Raw genomic sequence first — 19,133 nt, 5'->3', positions numbered from 1 at the left:
CAGGGTGGCACACCATTCATCACCCGGATTGATCGTGTTGACTCGGTTCCCATCAATGACCGCAACACGGAAGGCGTCTCGGTCATCTGTGTCACCGGTCTGGATGTCGTCTGGGCACGATTCGTAATGGGGAGGCTGAATGGTCCGCACATTCCTGCGAGGTTGTCGGAGTTGTGGAAGATTGACAGGTTGAGCTGCTCGACAGTAAGCAGCGTAGTGGCCCACCTTGCCACAGCGTAGGCATTGTTGGGTTCTTGCGGGACATTGCCGCTTTAAATGTGCAGCTCCACAGTTGCCACACGTCGTGACGTCATGGCGTCGTTGTGCCACTGCGCATGCGCAGTTCGGTCTTGCGTCGAGCGTGCCTGCGTGGTTTTGGCGCGCACAAGCGCGGGAGGCCTCGAAAAGCGCGCAAAATGGCCGCCCTCGTCCAGGCCGCGGGCCAGGAGGAACCCGATTGCCTGGACCCGTTCGGCCTCGTGGGGCACCTGGCTCGCCGATCCAGCTGCGTAGGACCCCCGCCGCGCCGATGTGGTCGCCTGAAATTGGGCATAGCAGCTAGTCGCGTTTTCGTGCAGGACACAGGCTTCGATTGCGGAGGCTAAGGTGAGGCCTTCTATTTTTAAAAGCTGCTGGCGTAGGGTGCCCGAGGTGACCCCAAAAACGATCTGGTCCCGGATCATGGAATTTGAGGTGGTGTCGTAACCGCAGGACTGCGCAAGGATGCGGAGATGCGTAAGGAATGACTGAAAGAGCTCATCCTTACCTTGCAGGCGCTGCTGGAAGACATACCTCTCGAAGCTCTCGTGGACCTCGACGTTGAAGTGTTGGTCGAGCTTGAGAAGGACCGTCTTGTATTTGGATTTGTCCTCGCCTCCCGCGAACACCAGGGAGTTGTAGACATGGATGGCGTGCTGACCTGCAGTGGTGAGGAGGATGGCAATCTTTCTGGTGTCCGAGGCGCTCTCTTTTTCGTTGGCTTCCAGAAAGAGCTGGAAGCGCTGTTTGAACAGCTTCCAATTAACGCCGAGGTTCCCAGCGACTTGCAACGGCTGCGGTGTGTTGACGGTGTCCATGGCGCAGGATGGCCTATTTGTGGGTAGGTGTCAAATCACTCCTGGTATCATGAAGTGTTGGGTACTCTGATACACAGACGAACCAACACGGTTGCGAATGGTACAAAGCAGTTTTATTTCAATCAACTATTAACATAGTAAACTCTGGTACTCAGCACATGGTGAATGTCTGAGTGGTTGGCAATGAGGTCTGTGCCCTGAGCCGTCTCCTGCTTGAGTGCCCAGGAAGTGTCGTGTTCCCTGTTTTGTACTGTGTATGCTCTTGTCTGTGATTGGCTGTCGTGTTGTGTGTGTTGATTGGTCCGTTGATCTGTCCATCATTATGTATGTATGTATGTGCTGTGATGTTCACCTGAATATCATGACACTCGAGTTCTAGTTCCTTCCACTAGCGGAAACATCCTCTCCACCTCCACTCTCAGCCTCTCAGAATCCTGTAAGTTTCAATAAGATCCCCCCTCATCCTTCTAAACTCTATAGAGTACAGACCCAGAGTCCACAACCGCACCTCAAATGACAAGCCTTAATTCCAGGGAGAATTCTTGTGAACCTTTTCTGGACCCGCTCCAAGGCCAGTACATCCTTCCTTAAATCCTTTGGGGCCCAAAACTGCTCACAGTATTCCAAATGGGGTCTGACCAGCATCTTATACAACCTCAACGGTATATCCCTGCTCTATCTCAACATGAATGCTAACATTGCATTTTATTTTTATTCGTTCATGGGACACGGGCATCACAAGCTGTGCCAGCATTTATTACCCATCCCTAATTGCCCCATGATGGGGCACATTGCTGTGGGTCTGGAGTCACATGTCGGCCAGACCAGGTAAGGACGACAGATTTCCTTCCCTGAAGGACATTAATAATAAACTTTTTATTCGTGAACGAGATGGGGTTTTCGGACGATTGACAATGGTTTCATGGTCATTGTTAGACTTTTTAAAATTCCTGTTTTATTTAATTGAATTCAAATTTCACCATTTGCCGTGGTGGGATTTGAACCTAGGTCCCCAGAGCATTACTCTGGGTCTCTGGTTCACTCGTCCAGTGACAATGCCATTATGGCACCACCTCTTAACTGCCGACTGAACATACACATTAACCTTAAGAGAATCCTGAACCAGGACTACCAAGTCGCTTTGTGAAAAATGAAATTAAATGAAAATCGCTTATTGTGCTCTGATTTCCGAAGCCTTTTCTATGCCTCTATTCTTCCTACCAAAGTGCATAACCTCACACGTTTCCACATTATATTCTCACTGTTTTGCCACAGAGTTCATCATTTACAATAGCTTTTTAAAAAATTTAGAGTACCCAATTAATTTTTTCCAATTAAGGGGCAATTTAGTGTGGCCAATCCACCAATCCTGCACATCTTTGGGTTGTGGGGGCGAAACCCACGCAAACACAGGGAGAATGTGAAAACTCCACATGGATAGTGACCCAGAGCCGGGACCTCGGCGCCGTGAGGCAGCAGGGCTAACCACTGCACCACCATGCTGCCCTACAATAGCTTATTTTAGTCACAATTGCACAACTGGGTGCCATGAGATTCTCATGCGCTGCAAACTTTATCCTGAAGGTTGTTCTTTTTTTTTCTTCTTCTTCAGCAGTCCCTCAGTATTGAGTATGACTTGCTTGGGGAGGTGGGTTCTGTGGTGGTTGATTAGTCCAATCCTGGATCCGCAGACTCTGTCACAGGTTTGGCTGGTGGTGTTCGATGAGGTGGGTGGATGGTTTCTGCTCTCTCTTTCCGCTGTTTTCGCTTGGCCTCCACGTGCTCCACCCTACGACGCTCGAGGTGATTGGTGCCTTTGTGGATGCTTTTTCTCCAGTTTGTGCATTCTAATGCAAGTAAATATCACATGTTAATGGGAATGTTGCATTTATATAGGGAGGCTTTCAGAGCGTTTCCTCTGCCCTGCTAGTGATCGCTTGCCATTGCGGAGCTTGGAGTAGAGCACTTGTTTCGGGAATCTTGCGTCAGGCATGCCGGCAATGTGGCTCACTCATCGCAGCTGGTTGAACATGACCAGTATTGGCCTGAGAGAGGACACTCACATTGGTATGCCTATCCTACCAGTGGATTTGCAGGATTTTGTGGAGGCAACATTGGTGGTATCTCTCCACGGTTTTGAGGTGCCTGTTGTACATTGTCCATGTTCCTGATGCATACAGGAGAGCAGGGACCACGGATGCTCTGTAACCATGTGCTTGGTGCTGGGTTCGAGGTCTCTGTCTTCAAGCACTCTGTTCCTCAGGCGTCTGAAGACTGCACTGGCGCATTGGAGTTGATGCTGGATTTTGTCGTCGATGTCTGCTCACACCGAGAGGAGGCTCCCAACGTATGGGAAATTATCCACATTGTCCAAGGGCTCACCGTTGATCTTGATGGACGGGGGGCAATTTTGTGTAGCAGGGATGGGCTGGTAGAGAACCTTTGTTTTCTGGATGTTTAGTCCGAGTCCCTTTCGCTCCTATGCCTCAGTGAATGCATCAATGATGGTTTGTAGCTCAGCCTCTGAATGTGCGCACACAAAGACGTTGCCTGCGCACTGCAACTCGATGTCAGAGGATGGGTGGTCTTAGTTCTGGCCTGGAAATATCGGAGGTTGACTTCTGACATTTGTTCTGTGAGTTTGCTCCCCAAATTGTTTATCGTTTGTAAGGTTTTATATAATTTGGACAAAACAACATTTAAAAAATATATTGTTTGAGAATCAGTTGACAAACATAAACAGAGTAGGAATAAACAGGCCATTCTCAGGATGGCAGGCTGTTATAACTGGAGTCACTCAGAACAGTGTTTGGGCCACAGCTGTTCACAATCTGTATAAATGATTCAGATGTGGGAGCCAAACCTAATATTTTAAATTACTGATGGCAAAAAACTAGATGAGATTGTGATTTGTAAGGAGGATGCAAGGAGGCTTCAAAAGAAATTGGGCAGGAATGGGGATTTGAGGACATTGAATAACGACATCTTGCTGCAATGTTATAGATCCCTGGTGAAATCACGTCTATTATTACGTACAGTTTTAGTTTCCTTACCGTAGCAAGGATGTGTTTGCCATAGAGGGAGTGCAACGAAGGTTCACCCTAGGATGGCAGGATTGATTCATGAGGAGAGATCGAGGAAACTGGGCCTATATTCTTCAGAGTTCCGAAGAATGAGAGGTGATCTCATTCTAACTAAAAATTCTTGCAGGTTGTGACAGGCGAGATGTGGGTTGGATGCCTCCCCAAGCTGGTAAATCTCTAACCGGGGGCACAGTCTCAGAATAAGGGGCAAGCCATTTAAGACTAAGATGAGGATGAATTTCTTCACTCCAGACAGAGGGTTGTGAATCTTTAGAATTCTCTAACCCGGAGAACTGTGGAAGCTCAATTGTTGAGCATGCTCAGGACAGGACTTGGTAGATTCTTGGATGCTAATGATGTCAATGGAAAGGGGGGTAGTGAGAACAATGGTGCAAGGGTTAGATGGTCAGCCATGATCTGTTTGAATGGTGGAGCAGGCTCAGCAGGCCAAAGGGTCTACACCTGCCCTTATCCCCTATAATCCTATGTCATCCTGAGGCTTTGGAAGATGGTGTAATATTCTACCCAAGTTTTTAACACCTCTGTAATGGCTGATTTAAATACTGGGGGTTTGGCACAAGGTCTTTCAATTTCTAATTCGCCTTTTGAACCTCCGTGTATATTCATTCATAACTTTCCTTCTTTGCTACCTGGAGTTCTGGTTGACTGTCTGCTCTATTATAATATCGGAGAGACCGGACTGGTGCATGTTTGGCAACTCCGGTGCAGATAAAAAGTGGGGTTTCTGAAATGCCCATTTGAAAGGTAGCTCATCAATGGTGAAGATCGTATGCCTTAGAGGAGATGTCTGTAATGATATGTAGACAGACATGTAACTAAAGGGTTAATCACAACACCTAGCTGTGACATAACCACTAGAGGGCATTACAACACTCGCTATATTAACTGAGCTCCCAGAAGCTCTCTCGCTCTTTCCAGCAGGAGTTACCAGAGAACAGCAGTGTGGTAGAGAATCTCAGCCCAGACACCACGTGTAACCTAGATACAGTTTGTACAGTTAGTTATTCTTACTTTATTGCTAGAGTTAGTTCAGTAGAGTGTCAAACTCATTTATTAGTTTTATCATTACTTAATAAATTCTTTCAGTTTACTTCGAAGGCTCGCGTATTCTTCAACAGCATCTACCGTTAGTAACGACATATATTACTTAAACCAAGTAATATAATAATGTCAAGTGAATGTCAAAGCAGTAAATGTCCAACCCTGGTACAGAAGGCCCATCATGGGCTTTCCCAATATGAGATTGTCATTGTTGCTGCCTAATCAAAGTGTATTCTACGGAAGCACGGAAAGCATGCAGTAGATTCTCAAGACAATTCAATGGAGATGGCATCAGCTTGCCACCATGACCTGGTCTAGATTTACTGTAATCATGTAGATAAAAGCAATTACTGCTGATGCTGGAATCTGAAATAAACAGAAAATACTGGACAATGTCAGTAGATCTGTCAGCATCTGTGGAGAGAGAAGGGAGATAAAATTTCTGGATGACTCTGTCAAAGCTAGAGAGAACTGGAAATGGGATCAGATTTATACTGTGGTTGGGGTGGAGGAGTTGGCATGGAGCAGGGGAGAACCATGCCAGAGAGACATCAGTCAGTGTTCAGCGCCCTTGCTTTACCATTGATGACAAATCCAGGCCAGTTTGCAACTGTTCGTAAAACTCTGATACAAACTAATTTCAATAATAATTTTTTTGCTATTGCAGCTAAACCTATATAGTCTGGAAGTTGCTCAATTAGAGCAAGCTGTTAAAAAGGTTGAAGAGGAAAATCTGGAAGTTTTGAGTCAACTGTTTGATTGTCAGATCAGTGACCTTAATACATGCAGGTAATGGTGAACTCCATCCACCTTCCCACCCCCCCATATATTATCAATTTCTTACCTCCTCAAAATTAAGGATGTACAGATCTATTAATGATATAATGACATTTAAATGCTGGTCCTTTTGCTTATTACATCTATTATAACTTCATTTTTTACATTTATAATGCTTTGGTATTGACCAAATTTATCATGTTATAAATTCTTGCTGTAAACTCAAAATGTAAACAATACCACTCAAAACAATATTTAGAAAAGTTTTTGAGGAGAAATTCAATTTTTGGTAGCCTGCAGCTCCATTCTTTATGATATTGACTATATTCCTGGAGGGTACATCAAGGCTAGATCTAGTAAAACCACTAGTTTTGGTTTCCAATTGACAAATGCTAAATAATTTTGTTTTTCACACTGTATGGTTAGTTAATGACTCTTTTTATTTCTGATGGTCATAGGAACTTATTTAAAATTCATGAAGTTGGACCGGAGGACCAAGACAGTGGAGTACTGGAAGATGTAGCCGAATTAGAGCTCAGAAGTCTACCTTTAGGTATTAACGACAAAAGCTGCCCATAAATAACATGCAGGCTCTCTTAATTTCAGTAAAAAAATGAATTTCTTCAATGTTATAAAGATATTTATAGCTATAAAATAGAAAATATGGGATTGCTTAATAACTAAATGTACAGAACATTTGACACTCCATTCTCAACATTTGATTTACTTTACTGGAGTACTTAAATGTAATGATGTAGAATAATATAATTTTATGCAACAGAAGGAGGTCATTCAAACATTTATGTTGGGTCTATGAAAACCTATGCCATGGCCTTTGCCAGGTGCCCTTTTGACTTTATGTAGTTATCCACTTCGTTTTTAAAAAAATAAATTTTGCTGCTATCAGCAGTTTCTGCCAAGGCTTTGATGTCTTCCACAAGCAAAATAAATTCTCAACCCTTTCGTAAATTTAATTATTTATATGTTTATGCCTTCAAAAGTTAGTAACTTCTGAACAATTTATAATTAAATTGTGTGTGTATTGTGTGTGTGTTGTCTATGGATGGTGTGTGCGTTGTCTATGGATGGTGTGTGCGTTGTCTGGATGGTGTGTGCGTCGCCTATGGTTGGTGTGTGCGTCGCCTATGGTTGGTGTGTGCGTTGTCTATGGTTGGGGTGTGCGTTGTCTATGGATGGTGTGTGCGTTGTCTATGGATGGTGTGTGCGTCGCCCATGGATGGTGTGTGCGTTGTCTATGGTTGGGGTGTGCGTTGTCTATGGTTGGGGTGTGCGTTGTCTATGGTTGGGGTGTGCGTTGTCTATGGTTGGTGTGTGCGTCATCTATGGTTGGTGTGTGCATCATCTATGGTTGGTGTGTGCGTTGTCTATGGTTGGTGTGTGCGTTGTCTATGGTTGGGGTGTGCGTTGTCTATGGTTGGTGTGTGCGTTGTCTATGGTTGGGGTGTGCGTTGTCTATGGTTGGGGTGTGCGTTGTCTATGGTTGGGGTGTGCGTTGTCTATGGTTGGGGTGTGCGTTGTCTATGGTTGGGGTGTGCGTTGTCTATGGTTGGGGTGTGCGTTGTCTATGGTTGGGGTGTGCGTCATCTATGGTTGGTGTGTGCGTCATCTATGGTTGGTGTGTACGTTGTCTATGGTTGTGGTGTGCGTTGTCTATGGTTGGGGTGTGCGTTGTCTATGGTTGGTGTGTGCGTCATCTATGGTTGGTGTGTGCGTTGTCTATGGTTGGGGTGTGCATTGCCTATGGTTGGTGTGTGCGTTGTCTATGGATGGTGTGTGCGTTGTCTATGGTTGGGGTGTGCGTTGTCTATGGTTGGGGTGTGCGTTGTCTATGGTTGGGGTGTGCGTTGTCTATGGTTGGTGTGTGCGTCATCTATGGTTGGTGTGTGCGTCATCTATGGTTGGTGTGTGCGTTGTCTGGTTGGGGTGTGCGTTGTCTATGGTTGGGGTGTGCGTTGTCTATGGTTGGTGTGTGCGTCATCTATGGTTGGTGTGTGCATCATCTATGGTTGGTGTGTGCGTTGTCTATGGTTGGGGTGTGCGTTGTCTATGGTTGGTGTGTGCGTTGTCTATGGTTGGGGTGTGCGTTGTCTATGGTTGGGGTGTGCGTTGTCTATGGTTGGGGTGTGCGTTGTCTATGGTTGGTGTGTGCGTTGTCTATGGTTGGGGTGTGCGTTGTCTATGGTTGGTGTGTGCGTTGTCTATGGTTGGGGTGTGCGTCATCTATGGTTGGTGTGTGCGTCATCTATGGTTGGTGTGTGCGTCATCTATGGTTGGTGTGTACGTTGTCTATGGTTGTGGTGTGCGTTGTCTATGGTTGGGGTGTGCGTTGTCTATGGTTGGTGTGTGCGTCATCTATGGTTGGTGTGTGCGTTGTCTATGGTTGGGGTGTGCGTTGTCTATGGTTGGGGTGTGCATTGCCTATGGTTGGTGTGTGCGTTGTCTATGGATGGTGTGTGCGTTGTCTATGGTTGGTGTGTGTGTTGTCTATGGTTGGGGTGTGCGTTGTCTATGGTTGGGGTGTGCGTTGTCTATGGTTGGTGTGTGCGTCATCTATGGTTGGTGTGTGCGTCATCTATGGTTGGTGTGTGCGTTGTCTATGGTTGGTGTGTGCGTTGTCTATGGTTGGTGTGTGCGTTGTCTATGGTTGGGGTGTGCGTTGTCTATGGTTGGTGTGTGCGTTGTCTATGGTTGGGGTGTGCGTCATCTATGGTTGGTGTGTGCGTCATCTATGGTTGGTGTGTGCGTCGTCTATGGTTGGTGTGTGCGTTGTCTATGGTTGGTGTGTGCGTCGCCTATGGTTGGTGTGTGCGTTGTCTATGGTTGGTGTGTGCGTTGTCTATGGTTGGGGTGTGCGTTGTCTATGGTTGGTGTGTGCGTTGTCTATGGTTGGGGTGTGCGTCATCTATGGTTGGTGTGTGCGTAATCTATGGTTGGTGTGTGCGTTGTCTATGGTTGGTGTGTGCGTTGTCTATGGTTGGTGTGTGCGTCGCCTATGGTTGGTGTGTGCGTTGTCTATGGTTGGTGTGTGCGTCGCCTATGGTTGGTGTGTGCGTCATCTATGGTTGGGGTGTGCGTTGTCTATGGTTGGTGTGTGCGTTGTCTATGGTTGGGGTGTGCGCGTCATCTATGGTTGGTGTGTGCGTTGTCTATGGTTGGGGTGTGCGTTGTCTATGGTTGGTGTGTGCGTTGTCTATGGTTGGGGTGTGCGTTGTCTATGGTTGGGGTGTGCGTCATCTATGGTTGGTGTGTGCGTCATCTATGGTTGGTGTGTGCGTTGTCTATGGTTGGTGTGTGCGTTGTCTATGGTTGGTGTGTGCGTTGTCTATGGTTGGGGTGTGCGTCGTCTATGGTTGGGGTGTGCGTTGTCTATGGTTGGGGTGTGCGTTGCCTATGGTTGGTGTGTGCGTTGTCTATGGATGGTGTGTGCGTTGTCTATGGTTGGTGTGTGCGTTGTCTATGGTTGGTGTGTGCGTTGTCTATGGTTGGTGTGTGCGTCGTCCATGGATGGTGTGTGCGTCGCCTATGGTTGGTGTGTGCGTTGCCTTTGGTTGGTGTGTGTCTCGTCTATGGATGGTGTGTGCGTCGCCCATGGATGGTGTGTGCGTTGCCTTTGGTTGGTGTGTGCGTCGTCTATTGTTGGTGTGTGTTGTCTATGGTTGGTGTGTGTGTGTATGGTTAGTGCGTGTGTGTGTGTGTATATATATATATATATATATATATATATATATATAAAGTGTGTGTTTGTATGTATATGGTGTGTGCGTATGTATATGGTGTTTGTCAGTCTATATGCTGTGTGTGTGTATATGGTGTGTGGTGTACTGTGTGTATATGGTGTGCGTGTGTATATATGGTGTGTATTGTGTGTGTGTGTGTGTGGATTCTTCATGTGTGTATGTTGTGCTGTGTATGTGTGAGTGTATATTTTGTGTGTGTGTCTATTAAGAAAGGTAAAATGTTTCAGTTTAATTGTTGTTCGTGAATCTTGGTGTCTGGGAGTCTGTATGGAGTCCTGACTACAGAGCAAGGATCTGGGGTTTGTGTATGTACACACATGTTTAAGGAGGTTTTACAGAGTTAGAGAGATAGTTTAAAAGGGGTTAAATTGCGGAAAAAAAACTTTACTGTTGCCTAGTGCCTGTGGTAGAAAGAAGAGAACAGAGCTTTAGGGAGGTGGAGGACACCTGCAGTTAAAACTATATCAGAGATTTGAAATGATTATAAAAAACATAGCAAAAGTTTTCAGTTGGATATATTATTCAGAGACTGTCATTGATCTGAAGTCAGATCTCAACAGGCAGGTCTTCAGCATGTGGCATAAGTGGCATGTCTTATATTGCTTAGTTCAAGGAGCAGAGAGACATGCTCACAGCCCAGAAGTAATATTGGGCTGTATCAGCATCAAAGCAGGTCATTACTCGTCAATCTACGTCCCTATCTTTCTCATTGGCTGCAGCATGGATTCATCAACGAATGGGCTGGAAGGCCTACAGGAATGGCACATTCCCAGTGAAGCCACGCCATATCTGTCTCAAGCTGTGGTTTGTTAGTGACAGTCGCTGAATGATAGGTCCAATTGAAGACCTTTGGGAAGTGGTTTTTAATCATGTTAAGTGTTTGATTTAGTTTTTATTCCAGATCTAAAGGAATTAATTTATGCAGAAAGATTAAAGTGGTTCACTTTAACTGGAGAAGGCAAAGGAAATGTGATGAAGATGTTTAGAATAACGAAAAAGAAATAGATAGAGTTAAGCAGATTATTTAGCTTGAGCAGTCAGTATACAGATAAAAAAAATTCATTCATCTTGATAGGATTAGAAGATTTTTTTCTCTCAATAGGATTAATACGTGGAGCAGACATCCAGAAAAGCTACAATAGGCTAATAATGCATTGTGAGAAAGAGGATTGAGGTTATTCATATTATTGATGTGTTTAATTCGAATTGGTGTTGGGAAGAAAGTGGAGAAATCTTGAGGGGAAGTCAGTCCAAAAATTCTGGTAGTCATTCTGTCCTTCAATTCAACCAACAGAAACTTTGTACAGTGCTTCTCGTGCACAGAAAAATCTCCCTAAGCATTTACAGGGTCTGGAGAAAGTGAGCAGGAGGGAGAGAAGTCAAAAGAACAGTCAAATGAGGAAACAAAGAGACAGGTTGGTAGGAGCAATGTGAGAAGTCGAGGTAATTAGGGAAGGAGTTCCATAGGTACAATAGCTGAGTGATTACAATACTAGACTAGTAATCCAAAGGTTGAGAGTTCAGATCACCATTTGACAGCTATGAAACTGGTCACCATCTACAGTCCTCTTCAACTGTCCGATCAGTAATCCTCCACTTGAAGGAAACTCCAAAGTGTCCATTAAGAATGTCTATTAGTATCAGAGATCAAGCAGGCAGAGTCCTGAAGAACATAGGTTATCAAACTTGCCCTGTGATAAGAGGATACTAGAAAATAACCCGTTTAACCTTGGATTTCAATGAGTTAACTATCCTGGACATCTGTATTTACATTACCAATCATAGAAGTCTTATGAAGGTAAAGTTAAGTCACTATTGGATATTGCAACACTACGACTTTACTTGGGTATGGCAGACGAAAGCTACATATGCTACATTGAGTCTTTAAGATTTTGAGGGAAACAGAGCAAAGTAGTAATCTATGGCGATGTAATCAGAAAATGCACACTGATCGAGCCAAGGAACTAATAAGAGAGGTGACAAAATGGAATGAGGAATTCAGAGTTTCAGGATTGGATGGCTGAAGGAGCGTTTGGATGTGAGAAGTAGAATTTAGATAGGATGCGAATCTGAAAGACTGAGGGAATAAGATCAATGAAGGTGAGTGAGGAAAAGAGTAATCGGCAAGTGGTACATGATTCAGGCAGCAAGTCACAAATGAAATAAACTGGAGAGGTGGAGGATTGAAAGCTCATCAAGAGCGCTTTGCAATATGTGGAAGTGACAAAGGCATGGATGTGGGTTTTTAGCAAAGCGGCTGAGACAGTGTTAGAGTGCTAAAAGTAGATGAGTGTGTGAAAATGTAGTATTGGAAGTTCAGCTTGGGGTCAAACAGGACATGAAACTTTGGGCTAGAGTTTATGCCACTCTCCCCTACCCCAGCCCCAAGTAGTATTTTTGAAGGTGGGACCCTTGTAAAATACCATGGCCACCACTCCCTCCTGTCTTTGCTGGGAGTACAGGGCTGCCAGCCAATCAAATTGGCCAGCTGCTCTCCAAGGTGGAAGTTGTTCTGCAGAAGGAGGTGGAAGTCTCACTCTTAAACAATTAACACCACTTCCAGTGTAAAATGTATCTGGGGCATCCGGCTTTTGAGTGGGTGGGTTCCCTGGCCATCTTTCAGTTGGGCACATGGGGAAAAAGGTGCCCCATAAAATCCAGCCCTTCAAGTAGTCTGCTTCAATCTGATAGTGGCTAGGGAAAAGAATGGAGTTATTTGCAAAGGTATGGAGCTTGTGGCAATTTCTGAAGGTGTTAACTTTGGCTTTCCCAAAATTTAGCTGAGAAAAGTGTGGCTCATGTGCTAGCTATAATAAGCAAGAGTAGAATCAAACACGAGTAATTCCCCTCTCCTGAGCTATATAATAGACCACAGGCACTGAAGGATAACGTGGGTTGTGTTAAAAAACTGTAGACAGGATGAGCAGAGGTAATACAGCACGGTCACTGACAATGTTGTTTGTGACATTGGGCTTAGGATTAATTGGCAGTTGGGGAGCCCCGATTGGAGATTCAAGGAGTCAACACAGGAAATTAGAAAAGTAGTAGGCCATATGGACTCTTGGGCCTGTTCCACTATTTAATAAGATCATGGCTGATCCTCTGCACCACAAAGGCAGAGTGGATCTGTTGGTTGACAATTCTAGTGTTTAATTTCTGTCACAGTTCCTCTGATAATGAAACAACCTGTGACAGCCGACAGCAGGGTGGAGGTAAAAATGGAAGCCAGGGCTGAACCATATCAAAACTAAGAGCAGGGCAGAGGCTGGATATTATGTGACAAAGTAGTTCCCTTCCTGAACCCTAACCCTATCTGACATCTAAAATAAACATCATTCACACAGATTGATGCAGTGACATCAACTTCCAAGAGGTTCGACCCCCATCCAAGACAGAGCAACTTTCTCAATGCCCCTGCCAATAGACTCAATGTCCACCACATTGCCTTGTCAATGTCATCATATCCAGGGATAAATTGAAAGAAAAACATGTAATCATCAAACAAACAGCCACCAGTGGAGCAGCAGAAGAGGCAGAGAATAGCAAGCAAAGCCATGACGAGGTATAGGTGATGTGCGAGAGGTCTAACACCAGAAGAGTTCACAGAGGTTGGGTAGTGTGGAGCCATGGAGAGATCTGAAAAAGGTTGTGGTTATTAAAATTACTGGACACTAAAGGGGCATTGGAGTTAGGAAAAGATGGAAGTACAGGATCTTTTGTGGGTGAGCATTGTAGAATTCTGAAAAAGCTGTTGCACATTGAGGTTAGAACCTGCAAGCAGAGCACCGGAGAAGTCAAGCCGCGAAGTTAAAAGGATTAAAGAAGCTACTCAGACTGGTGGAAAGTAAGAAGTCATCTTTCACAGAGATCGATGCTGAAACTACTCTGTTTCATCATTTGCATAATGATTTCAAAATTCAAAAGCACAAAATATAATGAATAGTCCATTCCTGGATCCTCAGCCTCTGGCACAGGTTTGGCAGGTAGTGTTCGAAGAGGTGGGTGGTACACTCTATTCCACAATCTCCAAAGTTTCCGCTTGGCCTCCACGTGCTCCACCCATGCGATGCTCAAGGTGATTGGCACCTTCGTGGATGCTTCTTCTCCAGTTTGTGCGTTCTAAGACAAGCAATTCCCACATGTCGATTGGGATGTTGCATTTATTTAGTGGGCCATCAGGAAAGACTGAAAAATATTAGGTCTCTTTTCTCAGGAAAAGACTGAGAAGTGACCTGATAGAGTGCTTTAAAATTATTAAGGGATTTGATAAGATAAACGTAGAGAAGGTGATTTCCACTCATGGGATAGTTCAAAACTAGAAGTTATATTGGCTTCATTAGCTCAGGTTCATTCAAGCCAAGTGTCCACTTGATGCCAGATTGAGACAAGTTTCGCAAGACCTAGCATTGAATGCATAATATTTTGGATTTGCATGAATCACCTACTCAATGCTTTATCCCACTGGTCCAATGCTCCATACAATCAGCTTTTGAACTGTAGTGACATACCGAGTATTAAAATGATTTTTTATTGATGTTCTTTCATTCATAGAATGAAATTTTATTCTTGCAGAGATCGAGGATAGTGTCAGCTTCAGTTCACCACAAAAGAGTGCAAAACATGATGCAGCAAAGGATAAAGTTTCATTAATTCAACCACACTTTGAAGAGGAAAAGACAGGAAGTGATGAACCACAGTTCCAGTTAGGCAAATCTGTGTCGCAGAATCTCACCTATTTGTTACAGGAAGATGAAAAATACTTTGAGGTTAGTTAAGTAAAATTAAAGATTTTTTTAATGTATCCATTACCTGCAATACTACCACATAGTGTAAAGATCCAGAATGTTGGCATTTGTAAAACTGTATCTTTCCAATAATAATCATCTTTATTAGTGTCACGAGTAGGCTTACATTAACACTGCAATGAAGTTACTGTGAAAATCTCCGAGTCGCCACATTCCAGCGCCTGTTCGGGTACACTGGGGGAGAATTCAGAATGTCCAATACACCTAACAAGCACGTCTTTCGGGACTTACACATTAGAGCTTAATATTGAATATATTTTTGTATAAATACAATTGTGCAATGATGTGTGTTCCTTTTTAGTTTAATACTGTTGAGTTACATCAGCATGTTACCATTTTAAATAGGGTACGAATTAAATATCAAGCTTGACCATCAGAACTCCATTCAAAAATTACACAAAACAAAATAAAATACCAGTAATTTAAAATTTCATTGTCATGAATGGCCATCTGATTTCGAACAGACTTCATTACAGCAGCAATGTAAGCTGGTCTTATTATACTTGCATTCATCAGATTTTTACAAAGTTATATACCTTAGGAAATTATTCTTTACAGTTGAATTATCATCTATATGAAAGGCAAGTAAATTAAACATAACAAAATACATATTTTACATTTACACAATGTAGTTGATCATAAACTTATTCTTGTAAATTTATAAGTATGCTGTAAACACTAATCATCATAGGCCATAATTTCACATTGCTTGGGTGGACACAACCCAGAAGCCTGTGAAATCCCAGGGGAAGACGCCTTGTGTGCGCCCCAATGTCATTGCACACTTGAGCAATATTTTGGTTATTGCACACAAACACACGAGAGTCAGAAGCGTACCTGGCAATAATCAAGCAGCTAATTTAGCCTATTAAGGGGCCAATTGAAAACAATATTACGTGGCCCGTCTGATTCTACAGTTTGCAGAGGAGTCAATTGACCAGACGGCCGTTAAGTTTTAGCTGCAACCTCGACCCAGAGTAGGATGAACCGTCAGGACTGAAATAACATTTTAAAAGGTGTCTGGCACTGAAGTTCATGTGCTACCTAGACACTTTTTGCATAGTTTTTTCAAATGCTATAGAATTTTCATAGGTCTGCAACTCCCTGAGACAGTTTCATAGCAGCTGTCCCACTGAAGGAGCACATTAAAACCACCAGTCCATACTCTCCCTTTTCTCAGTGCCATCCTCTTCACACCCTCCCCAGTAATGCTGAGCCTCTCACAGCATGCGTTTCAGGCTGATTGCCCACTAATTGACAAACCAGCAAAAAATTGCGATCTGCGGCCGCTTGCAGCCGGAAGCGCGTTTGGTGCCCACTTCCAGACTAACTGAGTGCATTCTGCCAGCAGGCAAAAAATTCAGGCCATAATGTTTTGGAGTTTAAACAAATTACATAAATCGATGATGCTTTGGACGAACATCAAATAGTTTGTTCACCTTCTGTATGATATCTGATTTACTCGCTTGAGCATTTACTTGCTTGAGCATTTAATTTTGTGAAGAAAAGACAATCAAAGACGAGGTTGAAAAGACGTTTTAAAACCATGGTGGAGCAAAGGAAGTGGGTGAAATACTCAAAAGACCAGAATTCGAGGATAATAGGTCATGTGCATGAAAATAAAGCTCGATCGAGGTTGCAGAGATTGTGTTAGGAAGATAAATTAAGACTGAGATTCTAAATCCAGCATATTTAGAAATAAAGTGAGCCAGGTCAGGATAAATATGACTTAGTGTGGGGTACAAAACAGGAAACAAAGTATATTAAGAGTGGTAAGTGGTGGATTGGAGACCAGAAACATGTATAGTGGTAACATAAGTGTAACCATAATGCGAAAAACAGGGGGGTGGCTATATTAGTGGGGAAGCGGGTAATGTTCGAGGCAAAGACTATAGTGGCGGATAACGGGGGCAGATACGTGATGGTGAGTGGCAAACTACAGGGGGAGACGGTGGTTTTGGTAAACGTATATGCCCCGAACTGGGATGATGCCAATTTTATGAGGCGGATGCTAGGACGCATTCCGGACCTAGAGATGGGAAAGCTGATAATGGGGGGAGATTTTAATACGGTGTTGGAACCAGGGCTGGATAGGTCAAAGTCCAGGACTGGAAGGAGGCCGGCAGCAGCCAAGGTACTTAAAGATTTTATGGAGCAGATGGGAGGTGTAGACCCGTGGAGATTTAGCAGACCTAGGAGTAAGGAGTTCTCGTTTTTCTCCTATGTCCATAAAGTCTACTCGCGAATAGACTTTTTTGTGCTGGGAAGGGCGTTGATCCCGAAGGTGAGGGGAACGGAGTATACGGCTATAGCCATTTCGGATCACGCTCCACACTGGGTAGACTTGGAGGTAGGGGAGGAAACAGGAGGGCGCCCACCCTGGAGAATGGACATGGGACTAATGGCAGATGAGGGGGGGTGTCTAAGGGTGAGGGGGTGCATTGAAAAGTACTTGGAACTCAATGATAATGGGGAGGTCCAGGTGGGAGTGGTCTGGGAGGCGTTGAAGGCGGTGGTTAGAGGGGAGCTGATATCAATAAGGGCACATAAAGGGAAGCAGGAGAGTAAGGAACGGGAGCGGTTGCTGCAAGAACTTTTGAGGGTGGACAGACAATATGCGGAAGCACCGGAGGAGGGACTGTACAGGGAAAGGCAAAGGCTACATGTAGAATTTGACTTGCTGACTACGGGCACTGCAGAGGCACAATGGAGGAAGGCACAGGGTGTACAGTATGAATATGGGGAGAAGGCGAGCAGGTTGCTGGCACACCAATTGAGGAAAAGGGGAGCAGCGAGGGAAATAGGGGGAGTGAGGGATGAGGAAGGAGAGATGGAGCGGGGAGCGGAGAGAGTGAATGGAGTGTTCAAGACATTTTATAAAAAATTATATGAAGCTCAACCCCCGGATGGGAGGGAGAGAATGATGGGCTTCTTGGATCGGCTGGAATTTCCCAAGGTGGAAGAGCAGGAAAGGGTGGGACTGGGAGCACAGATCGAGGTAGAAGAAGTGGTGAAAGGAATTAGGAGCATGCAGGCGGGAAAGGCCCCGGGACCGGATGGATTCCCAGTCGAATTCTATAGAAAATATGTGGACTTGCTCGCCCCGGTATTGACGAGGACCTTTAATGAGCCAAAGGAAAGGGGACAACTGCCCCCGACTATGTCTGAAGCAACGATATCGCTTCTCTTAAAGAAGGAAAAGGACCCGCTACAATGCGGGTCCTATAGACCTATTTCCCTCCTAAATGTAGATGCCAAGATCCTGGCCAAGGTAATGGCAATGAGAATAGAGGAATGTGTCCCGGGGGTGGTCCACGAGGACCAAACTGGGTTTGTGAAGGGGAGACAGCTGAACACGAATATACGGAGGCTGTTAGGGGTAATGATGATGGCCCCACCAGAGGGGGAAACGGAGATAGTAGTGGCGATGGATGCCGAGAAAGCATTTGATAGAGTGGAGTGGGATTATTTGTGGGAGGTGTTGAGGAGATTTGGTTTTGGAGAGGGGTATGTTAGATGGGTGCAGCTGTTGTATAGGGCCCCGATGGCGAGCGTGGTCACGAATGGACGGGGATCTGCATATTTTCGGCTCCATAGAGGGACAAGGCAGGGATGCCCTCTGTCCCCATTATTGTTTGCACTGGCGATTGAGCCCCTGGCGATAGCGTTGAGGGGTTCCAAGAAGTGGAGGGGAGTACTTAGAGGAGGAGAAGAACACTGGGTATCTTTGTATGCGGACGATTTGCTACTATACGTGGCAGACCCGGCGGATGGGATGCCAGAAATAATGCGGATACTTGGGGAGTTTGGGGATTTTTCAGGGTATAAATTGAACATGGGGAAAAGTGAGTTGTTTGTGGTGCATCCAGGGGAGCAGAGTAGAGAAATAGAGGACCTACCGTTGAGGAAGGTAACAGGGGACTTTCGTTACCTGGGGATCCAGATAGCCAAGAATTGGGGCACATTGCATAGGTTAAATTTAACGCGGTTGGTGGAACAAATGGAGGAGGATTTTAAGAGATGGGATATGGTATCCCTGTCACTGGCAGGGAGGGTGCAGGCGGTTAAGATGGTGGCCCTCCCGAGATTCCTCTTTGTGTTTCAGTGCCTCCCGGTGGTGATCACAAAGGCTTTTTTAAACAGGATTGAAAAGAGCATCATGGGTTTTGTGTGGGCCGGGAAGACGCCGAGAGTGAGGAAGGGACTCTTACAGCGTAGCAGGGATGGGGGGGGGCTGGCACTACCGAGCCGAGGTGAGTATTATTGGGCCGCTAATATTTCAATGGTGAGTAAGTGGATGGGAGAGGAGGAGGGAGCGGCGTGGAAGAGATTAGAGAGGGCGTCCTGTAGGGGAACTAGCCTACAGGCTATGGTGACAGCCCCATTGCCGTTCTCACCGAGGAACTACACCACAAGCCCGGTGGTGGTGGCTACACTGAAGATTTGGGGACAGTGGAGACGGCATAGGGGAAAGACTGGAGCCTTGGGGGGGGGGGGGGGGGTCCCCGATAAGAAACAACCATAGGTTTGCCCCGGGGGGAATGGATGGGGGATATGGAATGTGGCAAAGAG

General features: G+C 45.1%; 1 protein-coding gene across 1 annotated transcript in view; it reads left to right on the top strand.

Annotated features, from left to right (window-relative positions):
- Positions 1-19,133, top strand: part of LOC140391726 (coiled-coil domain-containing protein 83-like) — a 163,326-nt gene that overhangs the window by 124,599 nt on the left and 19,594 nt on the right. The window contains exons 8-10 of the mRNA XM_072476498.1: positions 5,889-6,010; positions 6,457-6,551; positions 14,329-14,522. Coding sequence (XP_072332599.1) covers positions 5,889-6,010; positions 6,457-6,551; positions 14,329-14,522 — 411 coding nt within the window. The remainder of the gene's footprint in view (positions 1-5,888; positions 6,011-6,456; positions 6,552-14,328; positions 14,523-19,133) is intronic.

Source organism: Scyliorhinus torazame, chromosome 15, assembly GCF_047496885.1.
Source record: "Scyliorhinus torazame isolate Kashiwa2021f chromosome 15, sScyTor2.1, whole genome shotgun sequence".
NCBI classification, from domain to species: Eukaryota; Metazoa; Chordata; class Chondrichthyes; order Carcharhiniformes; family Scyliorhinidae; genus Scyliorhinus; species Scyliorhinus torazame.
This window is presented reverse-complemented; position numbering and strand designations above follow the sequence as displayed.